Genomic DNA, 23,088 nt, shown 5'->3' with positions numbered 1-23,088 from the left:
AGAGTTGGCTGTTTAAAACTTCTGATGCTATGTCCTTTGTTTACTGCAGTTAAATGAAATTATAACAAACCCAACAGAAGGCCAGTTCTGGCAGGTGGATCATATCAAACCAGTTTATAGTGGAGGAGGACAGTGCTCTCTGGAAAATCTTCAGACTCTATGTACAGTTTGTCATAAGGAGGTCAGTATAAATCAGAACTCATAATCCCCTGAATGTTTAAGTAAATAGATAACTATGGAAGTGTGAATGAAAAATTCTACAGCCATAATTTTCAAAAATAACTGGACGACTTCTTGGTCACCAAACTTGATACACTTTAAAGGAGCCTGATTTTCTGAGGATTGGGTGCTCAGCATTTGCTGAAAACCAGTCCTTTTTTTGTCTCAGTTGTGCTCCCAAAATTGCTAATTGCTGTTCAAAATATTGGCTCAAGTGTATAAGCACTACATATATGCTATAATATATTCCCACCTGATCCCGATATGATCTGCAGTGGGTTCAAATCGTGTTTGTTGAAACTTCTTGATATAAAACTACTGAAAGCATTACTTTATATAAGTTCTCCATAATGGGTACAGTAGAAGCTGCTTCTTTCTTTACCTCTTGAGGAGGACTTAATAGGATACTTTAGGTGTAAGTGATAATTTAGGCTATGTCTACACTACAAGTGAGTAGTGTGATTCCCCTGCTCTCATATATGTGCTTGCGCTAGCTCTCATTGAGCTAGTGCAAGTATAAATAGTAGTGTAGCCACAGTAGCACAGGGAGTGGCAATGGCTTAGCCATGCCAAGTACAGACACACCAGTTTCAAATGAGTTTGTACTTGGCATGGCTAAGCTATGCCTCCACTGCCACTGTCCATGCTACCATGGCTATGCTACTATTTATATTCATGCTAGCTCTCAACAGAGGAGGAGTTCCGGGCCAAACAGCACAAATAGGTTAGAAAGTAATATTTGTAATTTTAGACACTAGGATTTTACAGCATCCTGATTATTTTACACTTAAGACCATTAAAATAAAAGATTTTTTATCTCTATCTGCAGCTATCAGAGTAGCAGACCTGTCATTATGCAAGGCACTGAATTTAGCCGTATAGAGTGGAAATCTGTCAACTTCATGTTAAAATTTGTTAGTCTCTAAGGTGCCACAAGTACTCCTTTTCTATCTGCAGCTAGTTAGTCATACTTTCTGCAGTCTTGCAGAGTTTAAACATGGGAAGTATATAAGGCAGAGCTGATTTAAGTATCAGTTAATGCAGTTAATTTCAGTGATGTACACTTATAATTTATTTTTTCCTATCTTTTTTGACTAATTTAAAATAAAAAGCTATCAGTGGGCCTTCCATCTAAGGCCATTATCCTACAGTTGTATCTGGGTGGGTGCGTGCATCCTTGTGCCTGTGTAGAGCCCCACTGAAGTCAGATGATGTTATGTAAGATGTACAGAGATGTTCCTGGCACACTCATCACCTCCCCCTAAAGCATCAACCCACATTTCCTGTTTCTGTGTAACTGTAACTCAGCTGACCTTGCAACCAGTGAACATAGTACATTGGAAAATATGACAGGATCAGGTCACTAAATACACTGAATGAAACAAGTTTCATTGTTCTTTACAAATATAAGTAAAATGAACTGTCAAAGGCAATAATAATTAACAGTAGTAATCATAATTAGTAACCCTTACTTAGTTTGATTTATAGTGGGAGCCTTAGACACACACTCCGTTGGGAGTAGTAAATTTAAGTTTTCAGGAACACAATAAAACCCCCAATTTTTATCCAAAGATTAGGAGTTTTCTTTTTTGTTTTCTTTGCAAATAATAGTATTAAGATTGTAAAAGTTGGACAAAAAATACTATGTGCTAAAGACCTATGTGCTATGAATAGTCAAAATAATAAGTAATTTGGTTATCCTGTTTTTTAGAAAGTAAAATGTGTGTGTACGGTGACTAGCAGAATGGAGTTGTGGTCCATTACTAGGGTTCCTGGTAATACAAACAATAATCTGCAAAAATAAAAATATTACACCAGAAATGCTATATCCTCAGTGCTAGACACTGATTTCCCCCAATAAAGAGGTATGAGTGGATTTCAGTATAGTTATCATGTTAATTTGTCTTTTTTCACTCCTTTAATAGCTTCTTGAAGTGCAACTTCCTAGAGGTTGCTGGTATATACTCAAGGTGTCACACCAGCAGGTACTCTGCAAGTGATCTTGCAACCACATTTGAACAGGTTGGAGTATGCAGACTTCTTTTAGGGGTAACAGACTTTCCCCAGTATTAAGTGTAAGATAAATAGTAAAAAGAAAGCATTACAAAAATTCCCGGTTTGGGAGCAGACTGTGCCACTATAGGCAGCATACATGCTCCAAGTTGTGCAATGCTGTGTTGTACAGCAGCAGCATATATGTGGTGGCATGGTAAATTCAGTGCATGTGAAAGTTGTTGCTAGGTTTTTACCAGTGGAGACTGAAGCTGAAATTCTTTCTGCTGCACTGCTTCTCTTTTCATTTGTCACTAATGGGTAATACCTCACATCTATTGAATTCAGAGGTGGTCCAATGTTGTTGTTGCTGGAAGCTCCAAGATTAAGCCCTGCCATTCAGCTCAGGTCACCAAAATTTCTTCCTCCAGCAGCGGAACAAGTGGTAGTTCAGTCTCTCCTGACCATTTTGTTTTATAACTTGAATTTTTATTCATTTGCATGGAACAGCAACTTCATTTCAGCTCATTCTCCTGAGCTTGTGGAGTCCATTGAGTCTCTAACTGTCGGGTTTGTCTGGTACGGTACCTCTAGTGAGCTCCTTTGCCCTCCCCACCACCACCACTATGACAGCAAAGAAGCCCTACAAACATCAAACCAAGTCTGAGGAGTTTATAGGCAGTTTTTCAGGAGCCTCAGAGGGTGAGTTGTTCCCAGCTGCTGCAAGCCACTGATCTTTCCTTTGCCAGGGTTACATGTTTGAGAAAGCAAACTCTGCTCTACTGTCATAAGCCATCAGCCATTGCTCTGGCAGGACAAGGGGTTTTGAATCAGACTGGCATGCTAGGGCCACACTCCCTACCCAAAGCTGTAACTCACCATGGAAGGCATGACCAGGAACATGAAGATTTCCAAGGAGACCAGGACCCCTCACAGCCTGCTCAGGGCCAAGTCTTGCAAACTCCAGAGGCTCCAAGTCCCAAAAGCACATAGTCGTTCATGAGGAATTAGTCTGTATTATTAGTGAGCAAGTGACGTAAAAATAGATTTAAATTATTTCTCCTTTTACTTCCCACCAATGAGTGTGTGTTTACTGGGGCTCTCCACTTATACAGGGGATCTAACAGTGCTCTGTATCATGATTACTGTATGAGACACGTGTTCAGCATGTCTGTGATGAGATGCTTGTGATTTCTGTGAAGCCCTTTCTCGGGCAGCAGTGTAATAGGAATTGTCCCTGTCTGGCTTTCAGTCACAGACTCTTGGTCTTCCAAGAATCTGAAAGGCGAGAAGTGGTTTCTTTCTGTCCCTCTTCCTCTCCATGAGCTGGCTCCACATTAAAGCATAAGGAGAGTACGTTAGGCAGCCTGAATCCACACCAGAGGCACAGAAAGTCTGAATGCCCCACACAACTTCATCAACCGCTCTCTACCTTAAGTTCCTAAAACATAACTGCCCACTTAAGTTAACCCCGAGTGAAAAACACAGTCACCTTTTCAGATGGGGACTTCCTTCCAAAAGATCTCATAGGCCATAAGAGTGTGGATACCATACAGATTTCAAAATCTCCAACATATGAAGTCCACACACCAATTGTTCCCTGTTCATCTCATCCTATACAAAATGCCAAGGCCTTAGAACCTCAAAGATCACTGCAAGCAAGATGTGAAAATCCTGCACCAGTTAGCATGCTAGGCATCTGGGAAACCACGGACTGAGGGAATCAAGGCTTCCTCTACAAGGTCCTTTGTGGTATCATAGGAAGAAAGTGTGTGAACCCCATCCTAAGAAGATTGCAACAGAATTTCCAGTCATCTACAGAGGCACCCTTTGGTAGGAAAGTGCTATTGGGTTGGTTCCCAAATAATTCCTTAAATTACAAAGCTCTTGTAATGGGGTGTATGTCTATTTCTGCCTGTTGTTCTCCAGTAATAATAATAATTCTGCTTATCCTTCCTCTCCGTAAGTCTGTGATTCACTGCTCACTAATTTCCAGTTATTTTGAACGAGGAGAGAAGCTCTGCAACAGAATGAGAGATTTCTTACCTGATCATTTTCTTTCTGACACCACTTCTCTCCTCATTCAGCCCACCCTGATTGGTAAATTACTGCAATACAATTTGTAACAAATAGAAAATTTTCTCTGAAAGGAGACTTAAGCATATAATTACCTTAAAGTTAGTTGATATCACTGCAAGTTGTTGCCCTAGTGCTAGTAATCGGTTGCTGAAGTGTGACTAAAATTTTGGAAGAACTCTGCTGATGGCTTGAACTGAAGAGTTGAGCTTAGTCCTCGAGCCTCCAGCAACAACACTGGACTACCTGCAAAGACCACCAATGGAAGGCATTATCCATTTGTTAGGAACAAGGAGAGAAGCTGCTAGAAGAAAATTACCAGATAGGATATTTCTCATTGTTTGTGTATAGAATGAATAACACCACTGGAAGCTTCTGCATGCAGTGTTGTTAACGTGTCTCAGTTCTACCTAACCTGGAGGGAGAAGAGTATCAGTGGGGATGAAAGGATCATGTAATAATGTAATGTTAGTAAACTTCAAAGCAACCTGTTTGATTTTTGGCACCACTGCTGAGAAAGACAATAAGGATGTGTGTTACTGCCAATTGCAATGGTGTTTTTAATGTAAACACTTGTATACTAAGAATTGGACTAGGACTACCAAACTTATTTTGCACAGGTAAGTAAATAACCATCAAATGGTAGTAATTTTAGAAAAAGCTTTAAAAGATGCTGCCTTTTAAGGTAAATGAGTCTCTTTCACTAATGCAGGTGAACTATGAATAAAAAGTAAGATACAGGCACAGATCATCTTTAAAAAACATAAGATGTATGTAAAGTGATTCTCTAATCCCCCTTGGAGCCATATATTACGGTGTTCTAATCCTGGCTCTCCCACTGACTTGCTGTGTGACTTGGTGCTAGCCATTTGTCCTATGTCTGTTTATCCAGGTCGGGAAAGAAATAATACATGTAATCAATCCTCACAAAACTCCCTATAAGAACATTTATTTGCACAGCATCGATGTACAGTGCTACCTGACTGCTAAATATTAAGAACTAGTTGACGACAATGTACCCTTCTGGTGGACAGGGTTATGAACATCAGGGCCTGCAACATACTTCAATAGTCACCTTCAACAGTTAGCTGTCTAAAATCCCTTAAATAGAACTTGTGAATTTAAATTATCATAATTTCTCCAAATTGGTTGCCTCATTCTATCACATGAGCACCTTGCGGAAGAAATGAATGTAACACTTTTATGAATAGACTGACATTTTGGTGACTTACAGTAGAAATAGCAAAGCCCAAATATGTGTTTTTTTCTGTAATCAATCAATTAACAAGTATATCAGACTTCACGATTCTAGTTTTAAAAAAAACACATGAAGAGTTTTACTCCAGTAAGTAAGACTGATGTTCTTCTTGTAATATCTAATAGAAAAATCAGTGTTCAAATTTGATCTTTCTCCTGTACTCAGTACTTCATAAAGAAATGAGTGTGCCAAATTGGAAGACTTTAGTTCAACAAGAACTTGGAAGTTGTCACCCTGTTACAAGCATCTATATTTTAGATAATGTGATAAGTACTACAACACGTTTGATCTAACACGAGACCCCAATTCTTTAACAATCAAGGTAAACTCAAATGTAGAATACTGTTGCTAAGTAATTTTTAATATTCACTGACACATCTTTCTTTCTTTTCAGAGAACTGCTAAACAAGCCAAGGAAAGAAGCCAGATGAAAAGACATTCTTTAGCTTCAAAATATGGATCTGATATCACAAAATTTTTTGTAAAGATGTGAGTAGGATATAGCATCATATACTACTGATGTGAAATGCAAATGTGTTTAGTTGTAATATTTCAGAACAATCATGTATGTGCACAGGTTTTGGTTGGGCATTGATGCAGAATTCTGAATCTTTACAGTCTAATTCTTTTAATAGAGTAACTTATGATAAATCTTACTCAGTTAAAACCAAGGCTAGGGAAAGAAGTGACCATTCTATTTTATAATTGTTTCAGTATTTTTGGGGTGTCAGAACAATACAACATCATATTGTCATCATGTACCATGACAGTTTCTTCACTAGATGGATCAGTAGCTTTAAAACTAAATATCCTGGGTTTTGTTATCATAAGTCAGAAACTTAATGTTGTTTCAGTATATGTTATAGGACCTATTTTTTTCTACTGTATTTCTGTTTCCAGATTAGATTATTTGTAGCTCCATCTGTCAGAAACTGGTGAGACTTTACAGGAATTTTTATTGTCCTTGCACTGTTCTGACATAGTAGGGGCAAACATCTTACAGTAAAGATGTCTTTGCTTAAATAATTATTTGGTATCTTTGGTTCCGACATTAAAATTGTTTTTAACATACAGAAATAGACAAATGTACCCTAAATGAAGTAAGGGAGGAAGGTTTTTAGTTTTCTAATTTTCTATTTCTATTTTTCAATACTTGGGAGATGTTCTGATACTAAAGTGATAGCCGACATATGAATACCTAGACTGATAACTGTGAGTGTCATTGTTGGGGAACTGAGTTTGGATTGGGTTTATTTTCAGCAATTATTTTGGCTACATTTCAGATAGAATAAAAGAGAAGTGGCAACAGTTTAATTGTCAGAATTATTTGAAGGTTATTTCCTATACTAACTGCATTTCTACTTCATTTTTCAAAACAAATGTACTGAGTACTCTTTTCATGGGCTGTATAGTACATTAGATGGTTAATGTTTCAAAATATGACCGAATCCAACTGAACCTGAAACTGAATTGAATGCACGTGACACAGAACACTGTATTTCCTATAGGAGCTTGTTTTGTATTAGATAAAATAAAATTTGCATTCTCAGTACCTCCAGAACATATTCTTATTTGCATAGCTCATTCTGACAAACATGTATCTCTTTCTCTCACTGTGATCACAGTCTTGTTACTTGAATTTGGAAGGGTAACATCCAAAGTTAGCAAAAAGAAAAGGAGTACTTGTGGCACCTTAGAGACTAACAAATTTATTTGAACATAAGCTTTCATGAGCTACAGCTCACTTCATCGGATGCATTTGGTGGAAAATACAGTGAGGAGATTTATATATACACACACAGAGAACATGAAACAATGGGTTTTATCATACACACTGTAAGGAGAGGTTTCAGAGTAGCAGCCGTGTTAGTCTGTATTCGCAAAAAGAAAAGGAGTACTTGTGGCATCTTAGAGACTAACAAATTTATTAGAGCATAAGCTTTCGTGAGCTACAGCTCACTTCATCGGATGCATTTGGTGGAAAAAGCAGAGGAGAGATTTATATACACACACACACACACACAGAGAACATGAAACAATGGGTTTATCATACACACTGTAAGGAGAGTGATCACTTAAGATAAGCCATCACCAGCAGCGGGGGGGGGGGGAACCTTTCATGGTGACAAGCAAGGTAGGCTAATTAAGCAGTTAACAAGAATATCAGAGGAACAGTGGGGGGTGGGGTGGGAGGGAGAAATACCATGGGGAAATAGTTTTACTTTGTGTAATGACTCATCCATTCCCAGTCTCTATTCAAGCCTAAGTTAATTGTATCCAGTTTGCAAATTAATTCCAATTCAGCAGTCTCTCGTTGGAGTCTGTTTTTGAAGCTTTTTTGTTGAAGTATAGCCACTCTTAGATCTGTGATCGAGTGACCAGAGAGATTGAAGTGTTCTCCAACTGGTTTTTGAATGTTATAATTCTTGATGTCTGATTTGTGTCCATTCATTCTTTTACGTAGAGAGTGTCCAGTTTGGCCAATGTACATGGCAGAGGGGCACATTGCTGGCACATGATGGCATATATCACATTGGTAGATGCGCAGGTGAAGGAGCCTCTGATAGTGTGGCTGATGTGATTAGGCCCTATGATGGTATTCCCTGAATAGATATGTGGACAGAGTTGGCAACGGGCTTTGTTGCAAGGATAGGTTCCTGGGTTAGTGGTTCTGTTGTGTGGTGTGTGGTTGCTGGTGAGTATTTGCTTCAGATTGGGGGGCTGTCTGTAAGCAAGGACTGGTCTGTCTCCCAAGATCTGTGAGAGTGATGGGTCGTCCTTCAGGATAGGTTGTAGATCCTTGATGATGCGTTTGAGAGGTTTTAGTTGGGGGCTGAAGGTGATGGCTAGTGGCGTTCTGTTGTTTTCTTTGTTGGGCCTGTCCTGTAGTAGGTGACTTCTGGGTACTCTTCTGGCTCTGTCAATCTGTTTCTTCACCTCAGCAGGTGGGTATTGTAGTTGTAGGAATGCATGATAGAGATCTTGTAGGTGTTTGTCTCTGTCTGAGGGGTTGGAGCAAATGCGGTTATATCGTAGCGCTTGGCTGTAGACAATGGATCGAGTGGTATGATCTGGATGAAAGCTAGAGGCATGTAGGTAGGAATAGCGGTCAGTAGGTTTCCGATATAGGGTGGTGTTTATGTGACCATCGCTTATTAGCACCGTAGTGTCCAGGAAGTGGATCTCTTGTGTGGACTGCTCCAGGCTGAGGTTGATGGTGGGATGGAAATTGTTGAAATCATGGTGGAATTCCTCAAGAGCTTCTTTTCCATGGGTCCAGATGATGAAGATGTCATCAATGTAGCGCAAATAGAGTAGGGGCATTCGGGGACGAGAGCTGAGGAAGCGTTGTTCTAAGTCAGCCATAAAAATGTTGGCATACTGTGGGGCCATGCGGGTACCCATCGCAGTGCCGCTGATTTGGAGGTATACATTGTCACCAAATGTGAAATAGTTATGGGTCAGGACAAAGCCACAAAGTTCAGCCACCAGGTTAGCCGTGACAGTATCGGGGATACTGTTCCTGACGGCTTGTAGTCCATCTTTGTGTGGAATGTTGGTGTAGAGGGCTTCTACATCCATAGTGGCTAGGATGGTGTTTTTAGGAAGATCACCAATGGACTGTAGTTTCCTCAGGAAGTCAGTGATGTCTCGAAGATAGCTGGGAGTGCTGGTAACGAAGGGCCTGAGGAGGGAGTCTACATAGCCAGACAATCCTGCTGTCAGGGTGCCAATGCCTGTAATGATGGGGCGTCCAGGATTTCCAGGTTTATGGATCTTGGGTAGCAGATAGAATACCCCAGGTCGGGGCTCCAGGGGTGTGTCTGTGCGGATTTGTTCTTGTGCTTTTTCAGGGAGTTTCTTGAGCAAATGCTGTAGTTTCTTTTGGTAACTCTCAGTGGGATCAGAGGGTAATGGCTTGTAGAAAGTGGTGTTGGAGAGCTGCCTAGTAGCCTCTTGTTCATACTCCGACCTATTCATGATGACGACAGCACCTCCTTTGTCAGCCTTTTTGATTATGATGTCAGAGTTGTTTCTGATGCTGTGGATGGCACTGTGTTCTGCATGACTGAGGTTATGGGGTAAGCGATGCTGCTTTTCCACAATTTCAGCTCGTGCACGTCGGCGGAAGCAGTCTATGTAGAAATCCAGGCTGCTGTTTCGACCTTCAGGAGGAGTCCACCCAGAATCCTTCTTTTTGTAGTGTTGGCAGGAAGGTCTCTGTGGGTTAATATGTTGGTCAGAGGTGTGTTGGAAATATTCCTTGAGTCTGAGACGTCGAAAATAGGATTCTAGGTCACCACAGAACTGTATCATGTTCGTGGGGGTGGAGGGGCAAAAGGAGAGGCCCCGAGATAGGACAGATTCTTCTGCTGGGCTAAGAGTATAGTTGGATAGATTAACAATATTGCTGGGTGGGTTACGGGAACCATTGTTGTGGCCCCTTGTGGCATATAGTAGTTTAGATAGCTTAGTGTCCTTTTTCTTTTGTAGAGAAGCAAAGTGTGTGTGTGTTGTAAATGGCTTGTCTAGTTTTTGTAAAGTCCAGCCACGAGGAAGTTTGTGTGGAAGGTTGGTTCTTTATGAGAGTATCCAGTTTTGAGAGCTCATTCTTAATCTTTCCCTGTTTGCTGTAGAGGATGTTGATCAGGTGGTTCCGCAGTTTCTTTGAGAGTGTGTGGCACAAGCTGTCAGCATAGTCTGTGTGGTATGTAGATTGTAATGGATTTTTTACCTTCAGTCCTTTCATGTGCCAGCAATGCCCCTCTGCCATGTACATTGGCCAAACTGGACAGTCTCTACGTAAAAGAATGAATGGACACAAATCAGACGTCAAGAATTATAACATTCAAAAACCAGTTGGAGAACACTTCAATCTCTCTGGTCACTCGATCACAGACCTAAGAGTGGCTATACTTCAACAAAAAAGCTTCAAAAACAGACTCCAACGAGAGACTGCTGAATTGGAATTAATTTGCAAACTGGATACAATTAACTTAGGCTTGAATAGAGACTGGGAATGGATGAGTCATTACACTAAGTAAAACTATTTCCCCATGTTTCAGAGTAGCAGCCGTGTTAGTCTGTATTCGCAAAAAGAAAAGGAGTACTTGTGGCACCTTAGAGACTAACAAATTTAATAGAGCATAAGCTTTCGTGAGCTACAGCTCACTTCATCGGATGCATTTGGTGGAAAAAACATTATTTCCCCATGGTATTTCTCCCTCCCATCCCACCCCCCATTGTTCCTCTGATATTCTTGTTAACTGCTGGAATTAGCCTACCTTGCTTGTCACCATGAAAGGTTTTCCTCCTCCTCCCCCCCCCCCCCGCTGCTGGTGATGGCTTATCTTAAATGATCACTCTCCTTACAGTGTGTATGATGAACCCATTGTTTCATGTTCTCTGTGTGCGTGTGTGTGTGTATATAAATCTCTCCTCTGCTTTTTCCACCAAATGCATCCGATGAAGTGAGCTGTAGCTCACGAAAGCTTATGCTCTAATAAATTTGTTAGTCTCTAAGGTGCCACAAGTACTCCTTTTCTTTTTACTGTAAGGAGAGTGATCACTTAAGATGAGCCATCACCAGCAGCAGGGGGGAGAAAGGAGGAAAACCTTTCATGGTGACAAGCAAGGTAGGCCTTTTCCAGCAGTTAACAAGAACATCTGAGGAACGGTGGGGGGTGGGATGGGGGGGAGAAATAACATGGGGAAATAGTTTTACTTTCCTGAAACAATTTTCAAGATCCTCCAAGAGGATACTCAGGTATTCAGTTACAGCTAAGCTGACCTTTCACTGCACATTCTCATCCTGACAGCTGAGAAACTGACTAAGCTGATAAAAAACTGTAGAGTCCTGTTCCTCCTGTAGGTGCTGGATGATGTCAGTGATCATCATTCTGAATGTATTAATTACTTCAGTTCTGTCAAATATCATTAGGTAAGGTTTCTGAAACTCCTGTTCAAGGAAGCAAGCTTTGGTAAAAACTCTTTCAAAAATAGCAAAAAAAATCATGTACTTCTGGATTTTGTAGCTTTTGGGATAGTTCTGGTGAAACTGTGTTCAAAGCCTCAACAAGCTCTTCCCGCAGCTCAAGCAGCCTCTGTACACTGTCATTAAAACTAAGCCAGCAGACCAGGTTGTAATTCAGAAGCACTTTAGGTGTGTCTCAGCCCATTTTGCACTGAGTTGCAAATCTCCCCTTATTGACACCACTGGCATTGATGTACTTTTTCACTACAGATTCAATCTCATCCATACTTTTCATTGAAGCCTTGCTGGCAAGTACTTCTTGGTGGGCAAAACTGTGAAACAAAAAGTTTCTGAGTTCAGCTCCCCTATTCGTGTGCCTTGCAGGGCCGCTGTCCCATCAGCTGTCAAGCCGCACAGACTGTCAAAGCTAACACGGCACTATTGCATTCTTGCCTGAACACATTCAAAAATGGGTTTGCCAGTTGGCCAATCAGTGAGGCTCACCTGACATAAAACATCTTCAGACAAACAATGGCAATCGCAGTCAAAAATGCAAACACATACAATTACCTTGGGATTCCTTGTGACAAGGCTCTCATAGGAGCAAAGGTTGTAGAAAGGGCCCACTGTGACTTTTTTAGCTAGTTCTTTTTCTAGAAAATTCAGCAGATCACTTGTACTCCTCCATCACATGTTGTTGCTCAGTAGTATATCTCTGATGCATATTTTCCAGTTGTACAGCCAGAACGCTTTTCTTTGAGTTCTCTATCGCTGAATGGTTTTCTTGCTTTCTCTAAAAGTAGAGCAACTTTAAAAGTAGCCACCCTTATCTAATCCACTTTATTAAAAAAAAAAAAACCTCTGAGCCCTCACTGTTGTCTTTTGAGCTCGTTTTTTTAATCATTTAACAGCTTGCGCCTCTGACACTCACCATGGTAATTCTGTTCAACTTTCCCTGCATGAGTGCTATAATGACGTTACATTGCATAAATTTTAATTTGATTAATTTCTTTCTTACAAAAAGGGTACATGGCAACTTGCTTGGAAATTGAATCAGATGGCTTCAGAAACACAAGCAGCTGTGTTTCACACTGGTCCTGAAATATTTGTTTTTCTTCCTTCCATGTTCTGCTTTTCTTAGCAGTAGGTGGCTCTTCTGGGACATCTCTCTATCATATTCAAGGTCCTTTTCTGGCACTGATATTTTGAAAAACTTTTCTGATATCCATTTGCGTTTTTAACTCTTTCACTTTCTGCCATGAACAGTGTCAACCTACCCAAACACCACATAGTAATCTTGCCGATGATGACGTTGGCTAGTAGCTGCTTACGGAGCTACAGTGGCATGAGATGTAAACATAGTGATTAGCCAATGAATACGCTTTGTGACTTGAAAGAAAACTCCACCTATGTAGTTCAGCTCTGCCTGCACTGTACCGTACCGTAATATTTAGAAGGGAATGAGTGCGCATTATGATTTATGGGGTTTATAAGGTAACTTTAATACTTAACATCTCAGCGATTGTTGGGGCGTTTTGGAGGCTGTCATGGCCTCAAAAAAATCTGCTGGTGGCCACATTTGAGAAACGCTGAGCTAAGATATTTGCATGAAAACAGGATATATTTTTTGTAAGTTTAGCTGCTCTTACTACTTTTTCCCTTCGTCCATTATATTTTGATGATGATGTAACAATATGCTTCTTCTAGTGATTGTCTGCATGGAATCCACTCTCGATGAGCATGTACCCCAGGCATTTACCCCATAAGATTGGATTCTTTTGGCCAGCATTGTCAGTTGCAGGCTCGCCTGTGCCCTACATGTGCTCTCACGCACCCCTTCCCAGAGCATAAAGGGATGAGCAGGCCCAACCATCCCTCAATTCTTTCTTACCACCAATGGCAGCAAAAAAAGAGCCCCTGCAGTGTCCATCTTCTCTGCACGCTGGCAAGTGTTAGCTAATTAGTAGTTAGTTGTTATAGTTAAGTAGCTAGTGCTTAGGCTGCAAGTCTGTCACAGAGGTCACGGATTCCGTGACTTTCCAGGACCTCTGTGACTTCTGCAGCTTGCTGGTGCACTTGACCCCAGGGCTGGCAGAGCAGCTTGGGTGGCCCCGAGGCCAGCCCCACTGACACCCCCAGCAACAGAGGTCATCCCAGGCTTCCCATTTTCCCCCCTCCTCCCCCTCGCATCCAGTAGTGGCAGCGGCAGTTCCGGGCTGCCGACCTCAGCAACAACAGGCTCCCTGGAGCCCCCTCCCCCAAAGTATCAGCGGGCGTCCCAGAGCACCAGCGGGTGCCCTGGAGCACCATCCCCCAAGCACCAGCATGCGCCCTGGAGCACCACCCCCGGAGCACCAGCGGGCTCTCCAGAGCCCCTCCCACAAGCACCAGCAGGTGCCCCGGAGGCCCCCATACACCCTCCCAGAGCTAGTAGCACCCCCAGAACACCCTAGATTTAGTCAGGGCTTTATAATAAAAGTCATGGACAGGTCACAGGGCCGTGAATTTTTGCTTATTGCCCTGTGATCTGTCCGTTACTTTTACTAAAAATACCCATGACTAAATCTTAGCCTTAGTTATTGCCCATTGGCTAATAAAAACCTGAAAAAAAGTTTTGCTTAGATATTTTCATTTAGGCTAGACCCAGATACCCTTCCTCTTTGTACAGGGGCAATAGCACTATGGCAGAAGCTAAATCTCCAGAATTCAAACCCTGTCCATCTGTTAATGACAGGCGCGTTCACTGCCTACTCTGTCTAGGAGAGGGACATACTTCAGAGCAACGCTCTATGTTCGGATCTTTCTCTAAGCCAGCAGTTCTCCACCCACAGGCCGCATGCGGCCCAGTTAGCACACAGCTGTGGCCCAGCTCAGCTGTGTGCTAAAGGCCATCCCCCGGGTTCCCAGCTGCCCACTGTGGAGAGGTGTGGCCAGGCTGCCCTGCCATCCAGTGCAGCAGGGGCGGGGCAGAGCTGCCAGCTCATCCCACATGGCATAAGTCCAGGGTCGGGGCTGCTGGCGGGCCCCGTGAGCTCCATACAGTTTTGAACCCTGATGTGGCCCTTGGCCAAAAAGTTTGCCCACCCCTGCTCTAAAAGGTCTGCATTATCTACTGTCTCCAGAGCTGGATCCCCCCACAAGAGATGGAGTTTAGGCCAAGTAGTGTAGACTCAAATACTGTAGAAGCAAGAAGAGGAAACTGAGGAAGGGCATCACTTGCAAAGGATAAAACATACTAGTCTCTAATGCAATCTCTCCATCCTCCCCTGATGAAGCAGTGAACCCTTCTACATCTGTCTGACTGGGTGACTTCAAGGTGTTGCAGGACTTAGTTTGGTGAATCGCAGAGACCCTGGATATCGTTTTCGTATCCCTGGAAAGTGTTTACAAGGTATGTGTGTGTTTGTGGCCTGTTTGTGTGCCAGCTCATTAAAAACAGCTGCATTCAATAATCAGGTGCAGACACTAACATGATTGCCAAACTAGGAAAAGTGGTTGCATTTAGGTTGGTTACTAGCTAAACCAGAACTAAATTCAGCCACTTTTCCTAAACAAGCCAAAGCATAAGACAATTAGTGGAACCTATTTTGAATCACCCATGTGTGGCTTAGACAGTTCTCTAACAGGAAATGCAAGGTATTGTTTGTTTTTAACTGTTGGGTAGGCAGCAAGTGATAAAAGAAAATCTTCTTGTGAAGATTTAGTGCTACTGTCAGCAACTCGAGGGAAAACGCATCCTCTTTCCTAGTGGCAGGTTGAGGTTGCTGAAGACATAAGTCGTTTTATAGTTACTATCTCTGGCTATTTTTTCTTCTGAAATCAACATTGTTGGTATGTAGCAAATTATTACAATTGATGACTCTGCCAGCAAATTCATGCTGGTGCGTTTTTTGTTCTCTGTACTACATTTGAAAAATACATTGAATTGTGAATAACAGATAACTGCGCATCTTAGTTATAGTAACAATTTTCTGAGGCTGCTAAATTATTTTAAATAAGGGATGAAGTGGGGAAGGAGCGGTTGTATGCTGGATAGCTCACTGGTTTGAGCATTGGCCTGCTAAACCCAGGGTTGTGAGTTCAATCCTTGAGGGGGCCATTTAGGGATCTGGGGCAAAAATTGGGGACAGGTCCTGCTTTGAGCAGGGGGTTGGACTAGATGACCTCCTGAGGTCCTTTCCAATCCTGATATTCTATGATTAAATGCAATGTTGAGTTAGAAAATCTACTGTTTAAAATGAGCCTTTGGGCTGGACCAGTCTGGTGATGAAGTAGAGCAGTGACACCCTGTTCACCACTTTTATATGTTTATGATACATTTTGTACAAAGTATGCCTTTTGAGGTATCATTTGCAAACTCATAATCTGCTGAATATTATTATCCTGTTGAAATGTGTGCAAGAACACTGCCATGTAAAATTATGAGATTTTTCTATATGATTGTTACTGATGATCTAGTTCTGGGTAATGCCCACAAACCAATTTCTCAGAGATAGACATACTAGCATGCCAGCAAGGTGCTATAAGGTCATTACCTGCTTAACTGTCCATTCTCCAGTGGGGGAGGGAGATGTAAACAAGAAATTTACATTTCATCCCAGAGACCATTCAAATCTCATGTACACCGGGGACTGTTCATCCACACCCCAGTGGGGGGTGGTAATCCTCAAAGAGAGGAAGGTGAAAAAATGAAAGACCATGACCTTCACACGACCCCTTTCTCTCCTCCTCCAACCTCTCTGCTCATGGCATCAACGCATACCTGAAGAACATTAAATTGGGGGAGAGGTGCCTGCCTGTAAAGGAAACCTAGCCTGTGAATTGTTGCAGCTTAGGGGAAGAGACTTGTTTGGATTAAGTGTTGGGGAACATCTACTTGAGAATACAAGCCTGGTGCATAATTAAGGTACTACTTGAATCACGGGATGATTGTGCAAAAATTGCAGCTGAGTTGCAGAGAAGCCATGGAAAATAGTGAAAAAGTAACAATGGGCCTTATTATTTGTGTTTAATAAGGTCCATTATCACTTTTCTGCGATTTTCCGCTGTTGGCTGCCTGGGGCTGAGAGCAAGGGTTCCTGTTCTCAGCTCAGGGGTGGCCAGGCTCCCATTGTCAGCCCTGTGCACAGCGGGTTTGCCCTGGTTCAAACTGCAGTGGAAGCCTAATGTTGCAGGAGCCATAATTTCCACAATATCATGAGTTAAGTAGGACTTATTCCTAATCATTCCCCAGTATTGGAATGCTGCACCATCAATGAGCTTGCACTGGCCAGGAGAATATGGTGCAGTGCGAGATGCAAATTTCTGGGGAACAAGACTGGGACTAAGAATTTGTAGGTGCCACTCTATATGTAATTCATGAGTGGTTGGGAGAGCATTCATGTATTCCGCTGGGAGCAATTTTACACGCTAGTGGCTATGTATGAGTAGGACCGGGAGTAGTGGCTGTTCACAATAAAGCAGTGTAAAAGGCACCACAGACTGCTGAGCTGAAGAAATACAGCAGTTCAGGCTGTACCCTGGGGAGTGTCACACATGTGCAGCTCAACTCTGGCCCACTATGAACTACTGGGAGCATGGTGAAGGTGGTTTTATGTGCCCCTGCCAAGAGACAGTCATGTAGTACCTCTGTCTAAAATCTGGCCATTGTTGGTTGGATATATAGTGAAGTTCATGAATGGTGAGGAAGTAAAGGGAGGAGAGTGGAAAGACTTCCATATGTGTGCACTAAAGTGTAAAACCATGGATGAGACTGTTCCCAAAGCTGGATAAAACTAGCCCGAGGGGAGCTTGAATATATTACAAATGTAACTGCCAGGTTATTATCTATAAACTGCTTAGGGTTTGTGCTGCTGTGGCAGTCTCCCCATTCATTCCTGGAAAACAAAACCAGTGAAAGTGATCAGCTCCTGGCTAGACCTTTATTTTATCTATGAGAAGGGGAGGTACTGAAAGCCAAAATTCTTAGTTTCCTTTCAGACCCATAGCACAAGCTGTAACAGATTAAATTTTAGACCACCAGAAATTGCTAGCAAGAGGGGACAAATAACTGAGGTAGACACAAAAGCAGGGGTTTTGTTCCCTATCTCAGAATTCAGTTATTTAATATCCAGTCTGTGAGCCACAGGCAATATTGTTAGACTTAAGCTATAGCATTAAATCCTACCTAGCTTTTCAGGTGCTTACACTTCTTTTTAATATCTACTTTAATACTATACTTATCAAAAATTAATTGAATGTTCTCTAATCTGTAAAGGTTTAGCTTGTCAGGCTTATGGGTAGCAGTCAGTCTTGGGGAGGGTATACAATAGTATCATGTTATAGGATTTTTTTTTTATTAAATAAAGGTGGGGCAAACTGGTTTTAGTGTAGTAATTCTGGTATTTACTCGAAGAGAAAAATCAGCCTCTGTACCTAGCATCATAGCCCAAGAAGGGAGGGCAATGTGTCATAGGAAAACAGGGCCACCAGGTTCTCATATTAAAGTGAAGCTGGCCACATTATCTAAAAACTCAGAATAATTTAAAGCCCAGTTCTAACACATAATGGATATGGAAGCCATAAAACACCTCCTCAATTGAATCTCACTTGACATTTTATTGAATTTTGAAAGTGTTTCAAATTGTACTCTGAGAAAGCCAGTCTGCCTTTCTTACTTCTGCTGCTTCACTGTTACTGAAACAGAACTACTCCTTCCTTTCCCTATGCAGGAAAGTAGTAGAGGAGGTGGGGAAGGGGAAAGTAAGGTTGTCAGTCTGCTAGACCAACTGTGAGGAGTTCCATTTTATCTGAGGGAGATGGGGCTGTAGTTTGGTGGGAAAGGGAGAAGTACTTGGACATGGAGTCATATAGGCTGTGGTAAGGGTTAAAAACATCTCTCTTCATTCAGCTGTTTAGAAATCATACACCCCCGGCTAGAAGCACCTGGAGTCATAGTCACAGTACATCATTGCAACATGTTCCTAGTGGTTTTATGAATGTCCGCACCATACTTGAAGCCCTCAGAAATGTGTTCAGCCTCCTCAGAGACTTGTGTTATGGCAGCGTGACCACAAGCAGAAGTGGTTCCTGTTTCAGATTGGCTGCTGTCTAAGGTTCTTTCACATGGGTGGAAGATTACTGCACATGCACAGCTTCCATGGTCAGGAAGATGAGAGGGAGAAGAGATGGGTCTGATTGTGTAGCACAAGGAGCAAAAGCTGAATAAATCGCCACTGTGGAAGCTATTCATGAGCCTTATGAAATGATATATTTTGTCCTTTTCTCAGTAACAGCAGGGCATGTACTGTGGAATGAGAGAAGAGGGTGAAGCAGGACAAGTCCCAGCACTGAGCCATCCACCTTAGAAACAGTAGTCAGTCAGCAGAGAATAATATAATAGTGTGGCCTTTCTTTTTGAGATTGGTTTGCCACAATAAGTTCATTTGTGCACAGGTAAACTTATACTTTGCCATAAAACCAGTCACAGTTTCCAATTGAGAGAAAAAACATCTTGATCATGGCCTCTGTCCCTGTGAGAGAAATTTGGGCTGCACCTCTCTTCCTGCAAGTACCTGAGAGTATAACAAAAATTGCTTAGTATAACCAATAAACAATATGGAGGAAAAAATCTGAAACAGTAAAGTAATGGAAAACTGATACATGGAGAGAAAAACAGCACTCTGATTCAGGGAAAATGACTACTCTATGTCAAATAGAATTAGTTATAGCAAAAATCAAACTCCAGCTGAGACCCAAGTGAAGTTTAAAATGCCAAAGAAGGAAGATACTGCCATCAGAGAGAGGGAGAGATCATGAGTAACATCAAGTACCTGACTGAAAATTAGGTTCTGGTATGGAGAAGCCTTTGCAAGAGGCTGTCTTGTGTTACAGCCAGAGATGCTTAGAAAGGATACAGGGATATTCATCATTAAAATACAATAAAAATATTTCAGTTTAAAGTTTTCAAGAGACTTGGTTTTTTAATTGTTCACACACAAAAGTTTGATGATAGTGGGTGCTAAGTTGCTGTCATGTTACACAGCATAGACAAGAACTACATGGCCTCTCTAAATTACCCATAGAGAAAAAAGAATTGGTTAATACACTATTGAACTTTGTGTTACAAAAGCTGTTGCTTCTGTGTAATAAGATTAATTCAGAAAGCGTGGCACAGAAGATAAATGTTTGGCTGGTATAGAAACTGCCTTGTTTATCAAATGCTGGAATTTTGTCTTCACTGCAGCTTAATTGAGCTTTCAACTACTAGCAAACAAAGCAGCAGTACTGAAATGATGTGCTCTCTCTCTAGCTTTTTAAAGCAAAATATGGGGGCAATAGCAGTGAGTAATATTCTTTAACCCCCTCCCCCAACCTAGGAGATGACTTTTTTGGGATCATTCACCAAAGAGGATCACCTGCCAAGTTGATCTTCCTCTCCCCTTGTACTTCCCTGTGCAAGTATGGTGGAGGCAACCAAACAGAGCAGCAGAATGCCAAGAAGTGCCTTATTACGCATAGTAAATTCTCTGTGCCTCAAAATTCTAGGATGAAATCCTGTTTGAAAAAAGGCTTAATAAGGTTGTACCCAAATAAGGTGGTTAAACTGAAGCATTTGACCCAGCAAACTTCAAGAAGCCCTTGTATAAGGGCAGGAACTTTTTTCATTTCTACTTCAAACAAAAGAGTACCAGAGAAGGACTCCCCTTATTCCAGGAGCTAGGACCTTGATACACCAGAGGAAAGTCCAGATCAATGAATGGGCCCAATCCATCCTTCCAGTCCAGGCAGACCTGCCTCTGTCCAGAAATACGGATATGATATCCCATTCTTGGAGCCCTGACTCCTCAGGATCTGAAGAATATTGCTACAGGTTCCTCCACATCCCTTTTCCATTCCCTCTCCAACCTTGAATCAAACTACTCTGAAACCGATCTCACATCTATCTATCCCTCAAGAAAAAATGGTGCTCGGGGCTCTACCTCCATCTTTTTCATCCATAAGATTTAAAAAAACCAGAATGAACCAAGATAATGAAATTCAGGATGGAAACTCTGCAGTCAACCCAAGGGACCCTCCTATGCCAGTGGACCTGAGCAAAACTTACCTGCATGTTTAGTTATGGCTTGTAGGTCTTTCGGTCCTTATGCAGAGAGACTGTACATAAGTGAGCTTCAAGGATTCTCAAAGCCTTGGAATCCATTTGCAGCAAGAAATTCTTTTGTAGACATAAGTGAGGATACCATCAACAGTGATCTGCTGGTGGAAACCACCCATAATTGTAGAATACTCCATTTACAGTCTGGGACTGCAAAATCCTAACCATGGATGCCAGCCTATCAGGAAGGAAAGTGCCCCGAAACACCATAATGCAAAGGGTATGTGATCAAGTTGAAAGAGTCCTACTTATCAGCCTTCTTGAAATGAACGATCAGGTTCGCTGTCCTACGCTACCAGGATGACCTGAGAAAAGACCACATTGTAGTACAATCAGCACAATGCCTTTGGCATACACAAATCACGAAGGGAGCAAAAGGAGCTCAGGTCTACACACTGAAGTGGTATAGATGCTCTCCTGGGCAGAAGCTTACCTAATCTTAAGCATTCTGATCTGCATAAAGAGGAGAGTGAACACAAAAGCTGCTATAGACAATTCAGAACCCCCCTTGAACCAAGACATATTCCATGTGATAACCAAAGAACTAAGTCACCCCAGCTGGACCACTTCTCATGCAGTCAAAACAAAGATGGGACTCTCTACAGATTGAGACCTCATATCACTGGAAACAAATACTGTGCCTAACCAAATTGCCTTCTCTGTGCTTTCGCCACTCCTCAAGTAGGAAGAGTGATTCAAATAATAAAAAAGGAAAGCAGCCATGGAGCTGTGACTGAGTGCAGCTGACGCAGGGATCTCTGCTCTATCTTAAAAAGAAAAAGGAGTACTTGTGGCACCTTAGAGACTAACATTTATTTGAGCATAAGCTTTCGTGAGCTACAGCTCACTTCATCGGATGCATTCTTAGTGGCAGGTCCTTAATAAGGTGGAATACTCCTCTATAGTCTAAAACTCTCTCCACAGATCTTTCAGCCTACTCAAGAGTATGGATAGAGAACTACTGCTGATGTCAAGATAGAAAAATAAATCCTGGGTAAGTGCTTTTCCAGCTTATTAGCATTTCTTTCATATTGCTTGCCTCTTATGTTGCAGCATTAAACAATGTCACTTATGCAGGCTCATCCCTACCTCTGGTGCAGTGGTTCTCAACCAGGGGTACCTGTACTGCTGGGGGTACATCAGCTCATCCAGATATTTGTCTAGTTTTACAACAGGCTACCTAAAAAGCACTAGAGAAGTCAGTACAAACTAAGGCCATGTCTACACTTGCAAGCTTACAGCAGCAAGCTGTAACAGCGCTCGTGTCGCCACGTTATACCGATGGGAGAGAGCTCTCCCATCAACGTAATATAACCAGCTCAACGAGTGGCGGTAGCTATGTCGGAGGGCAAGCATCTCCCCCCAAGGTATTTATGTCGCTCATTTTTTTTTTCACACCCCTGAGCGACAAAAGTTTCGCCAACTTAGGGTAAGATGATCATGCGTGACTGGCTAAGGCGCATTTCAAAAAAATCATGTAGCACTCATTTATACAGCTTACAAAAATTGAATGGACTTGGCAAATTATCACAAGAAAAGTAATGCACATACTGTATATTGCAATCTGATTTTTTACAAAAAGCTTTTGCTTCTATGCTGTAAGAAGATTAATCTAATTCAGAAAGCATGGTAGTGGTGGGAGCTGCTAGAGTAGATTAAAACATGATATGCAGAAGGTGCCTGTAAAAAGATAAACAGAACATTAATGCAGAAGAGGCTATGCCAAGTAAGGATACTGAACTAGCGTATATTAAAGATTTACTTCAGTACAATCTTTGGTTCCAGCCCAAGCCCAGAAGTCTACACAGCAACTAAACAGCATGGGCCAGCCATGGGTTTTTCTTTGCTGTGTAGACATCCAAATGAGAATTCTCTGCAATATACTCACACTATACTTAAAGCTAGATAAAATGAGGCCGCCATTTCAGGGAAGGAGGGTTAGTATGGAGGACGAAAGAGAGGATGTGTCTGATAGGGAATAAGTCCTACAGGTTTAGGCTTAATAGCTGGTATTGGACTATTTCAAAGAACTGGTCAGGAGTGCAGATGCTCCTGCAGGTGGAAATGTGCACCAAAAAGCTACCAAAATGAAATCAGGCTACTGGAGACAGGAAATGAGGTGTTCTAAAGCCAGGTGTTCCCTCCTCTGCTTGATGTGGCGAAGGAAGTGAAATTGGTGTGACACCATGGCACCTCAGTGTTCACCACTGTCATGTCATTAGGATATGTTTTGTACAAAGTATGCGGTGTGAGGTGGTATTCTAAAAGTCTTGAGCTGCTAGACATTAATATCTCGCTGGATTGCATGTGCTATTGTCGTATGTGAAGTTTGGCTATGTATGTGTTACTGAAACATGTTGTGAAGTTGAAAATACCCACAAGCTGCCTCACAGGTACATAGTAAAAAGGTCAAACAATGTTAATGGCTCATTG

At 41.9% G+C, this 23,088-nt stretch overlaps 1 protein-coding gene across 5 annotated transcripts in view; it reads left to right on the top strand.

The window, feature by feature from the left end:
- The window catches only part of ZRANB3 (zinc finger RANBP2-type containing 3), a 133,135-nt gene extending 118,159 nt beyond the window's left edge, over positions 1-14,976 (top strand). For 2 of the 5 annotated variants that reach the window (XM_043505040.1, XM_043505041.1), the window contains 3 exons: positions 50-181; positions 5,940-6,034; positions 14,795-14,843. In XM_043505040.1, the coding sequence (XP_043360975.1) occupies positions 50-181; positions 5,940-6,034; positions 14,795-14,828 (261 nt within the window). In that variant the 3' untranslated portion in view covers positions 14,829-14,843. Of the gene's footprint in view, positions 1-49; positions 182-5,939; positions 6,035-6,695; positions 6,860-14,794 lie in introns of those variants that run through there. The other 3 variants (XM_043505037.1, XM_043505038.1, XM_043505039.1) reach the window with 3 other exon arrangements.
- The last annotated feature ends 8,112 nt before the right edge of the window (positions 14,977-23,088 follow it).

The sequence above is a fragment of the Dermochelys coriacea genome, chromosome 11 (assembly GCF_009764565.3).
Source record: "Dermochelys coriacea isolate rDerCor1 chromosome 11, rDerCor1.pri.v4, whole genome shotgun sequence".
Classification (NCBI taxonomy): Eukaryota; Metazoa; Chordata; order Testudines; family Dermochelyidae; genus Dermochelys; species Dermochelys coriacea.
This window is presented reverse-complemented; position numbering and strand designations above follow the sequence as displayed.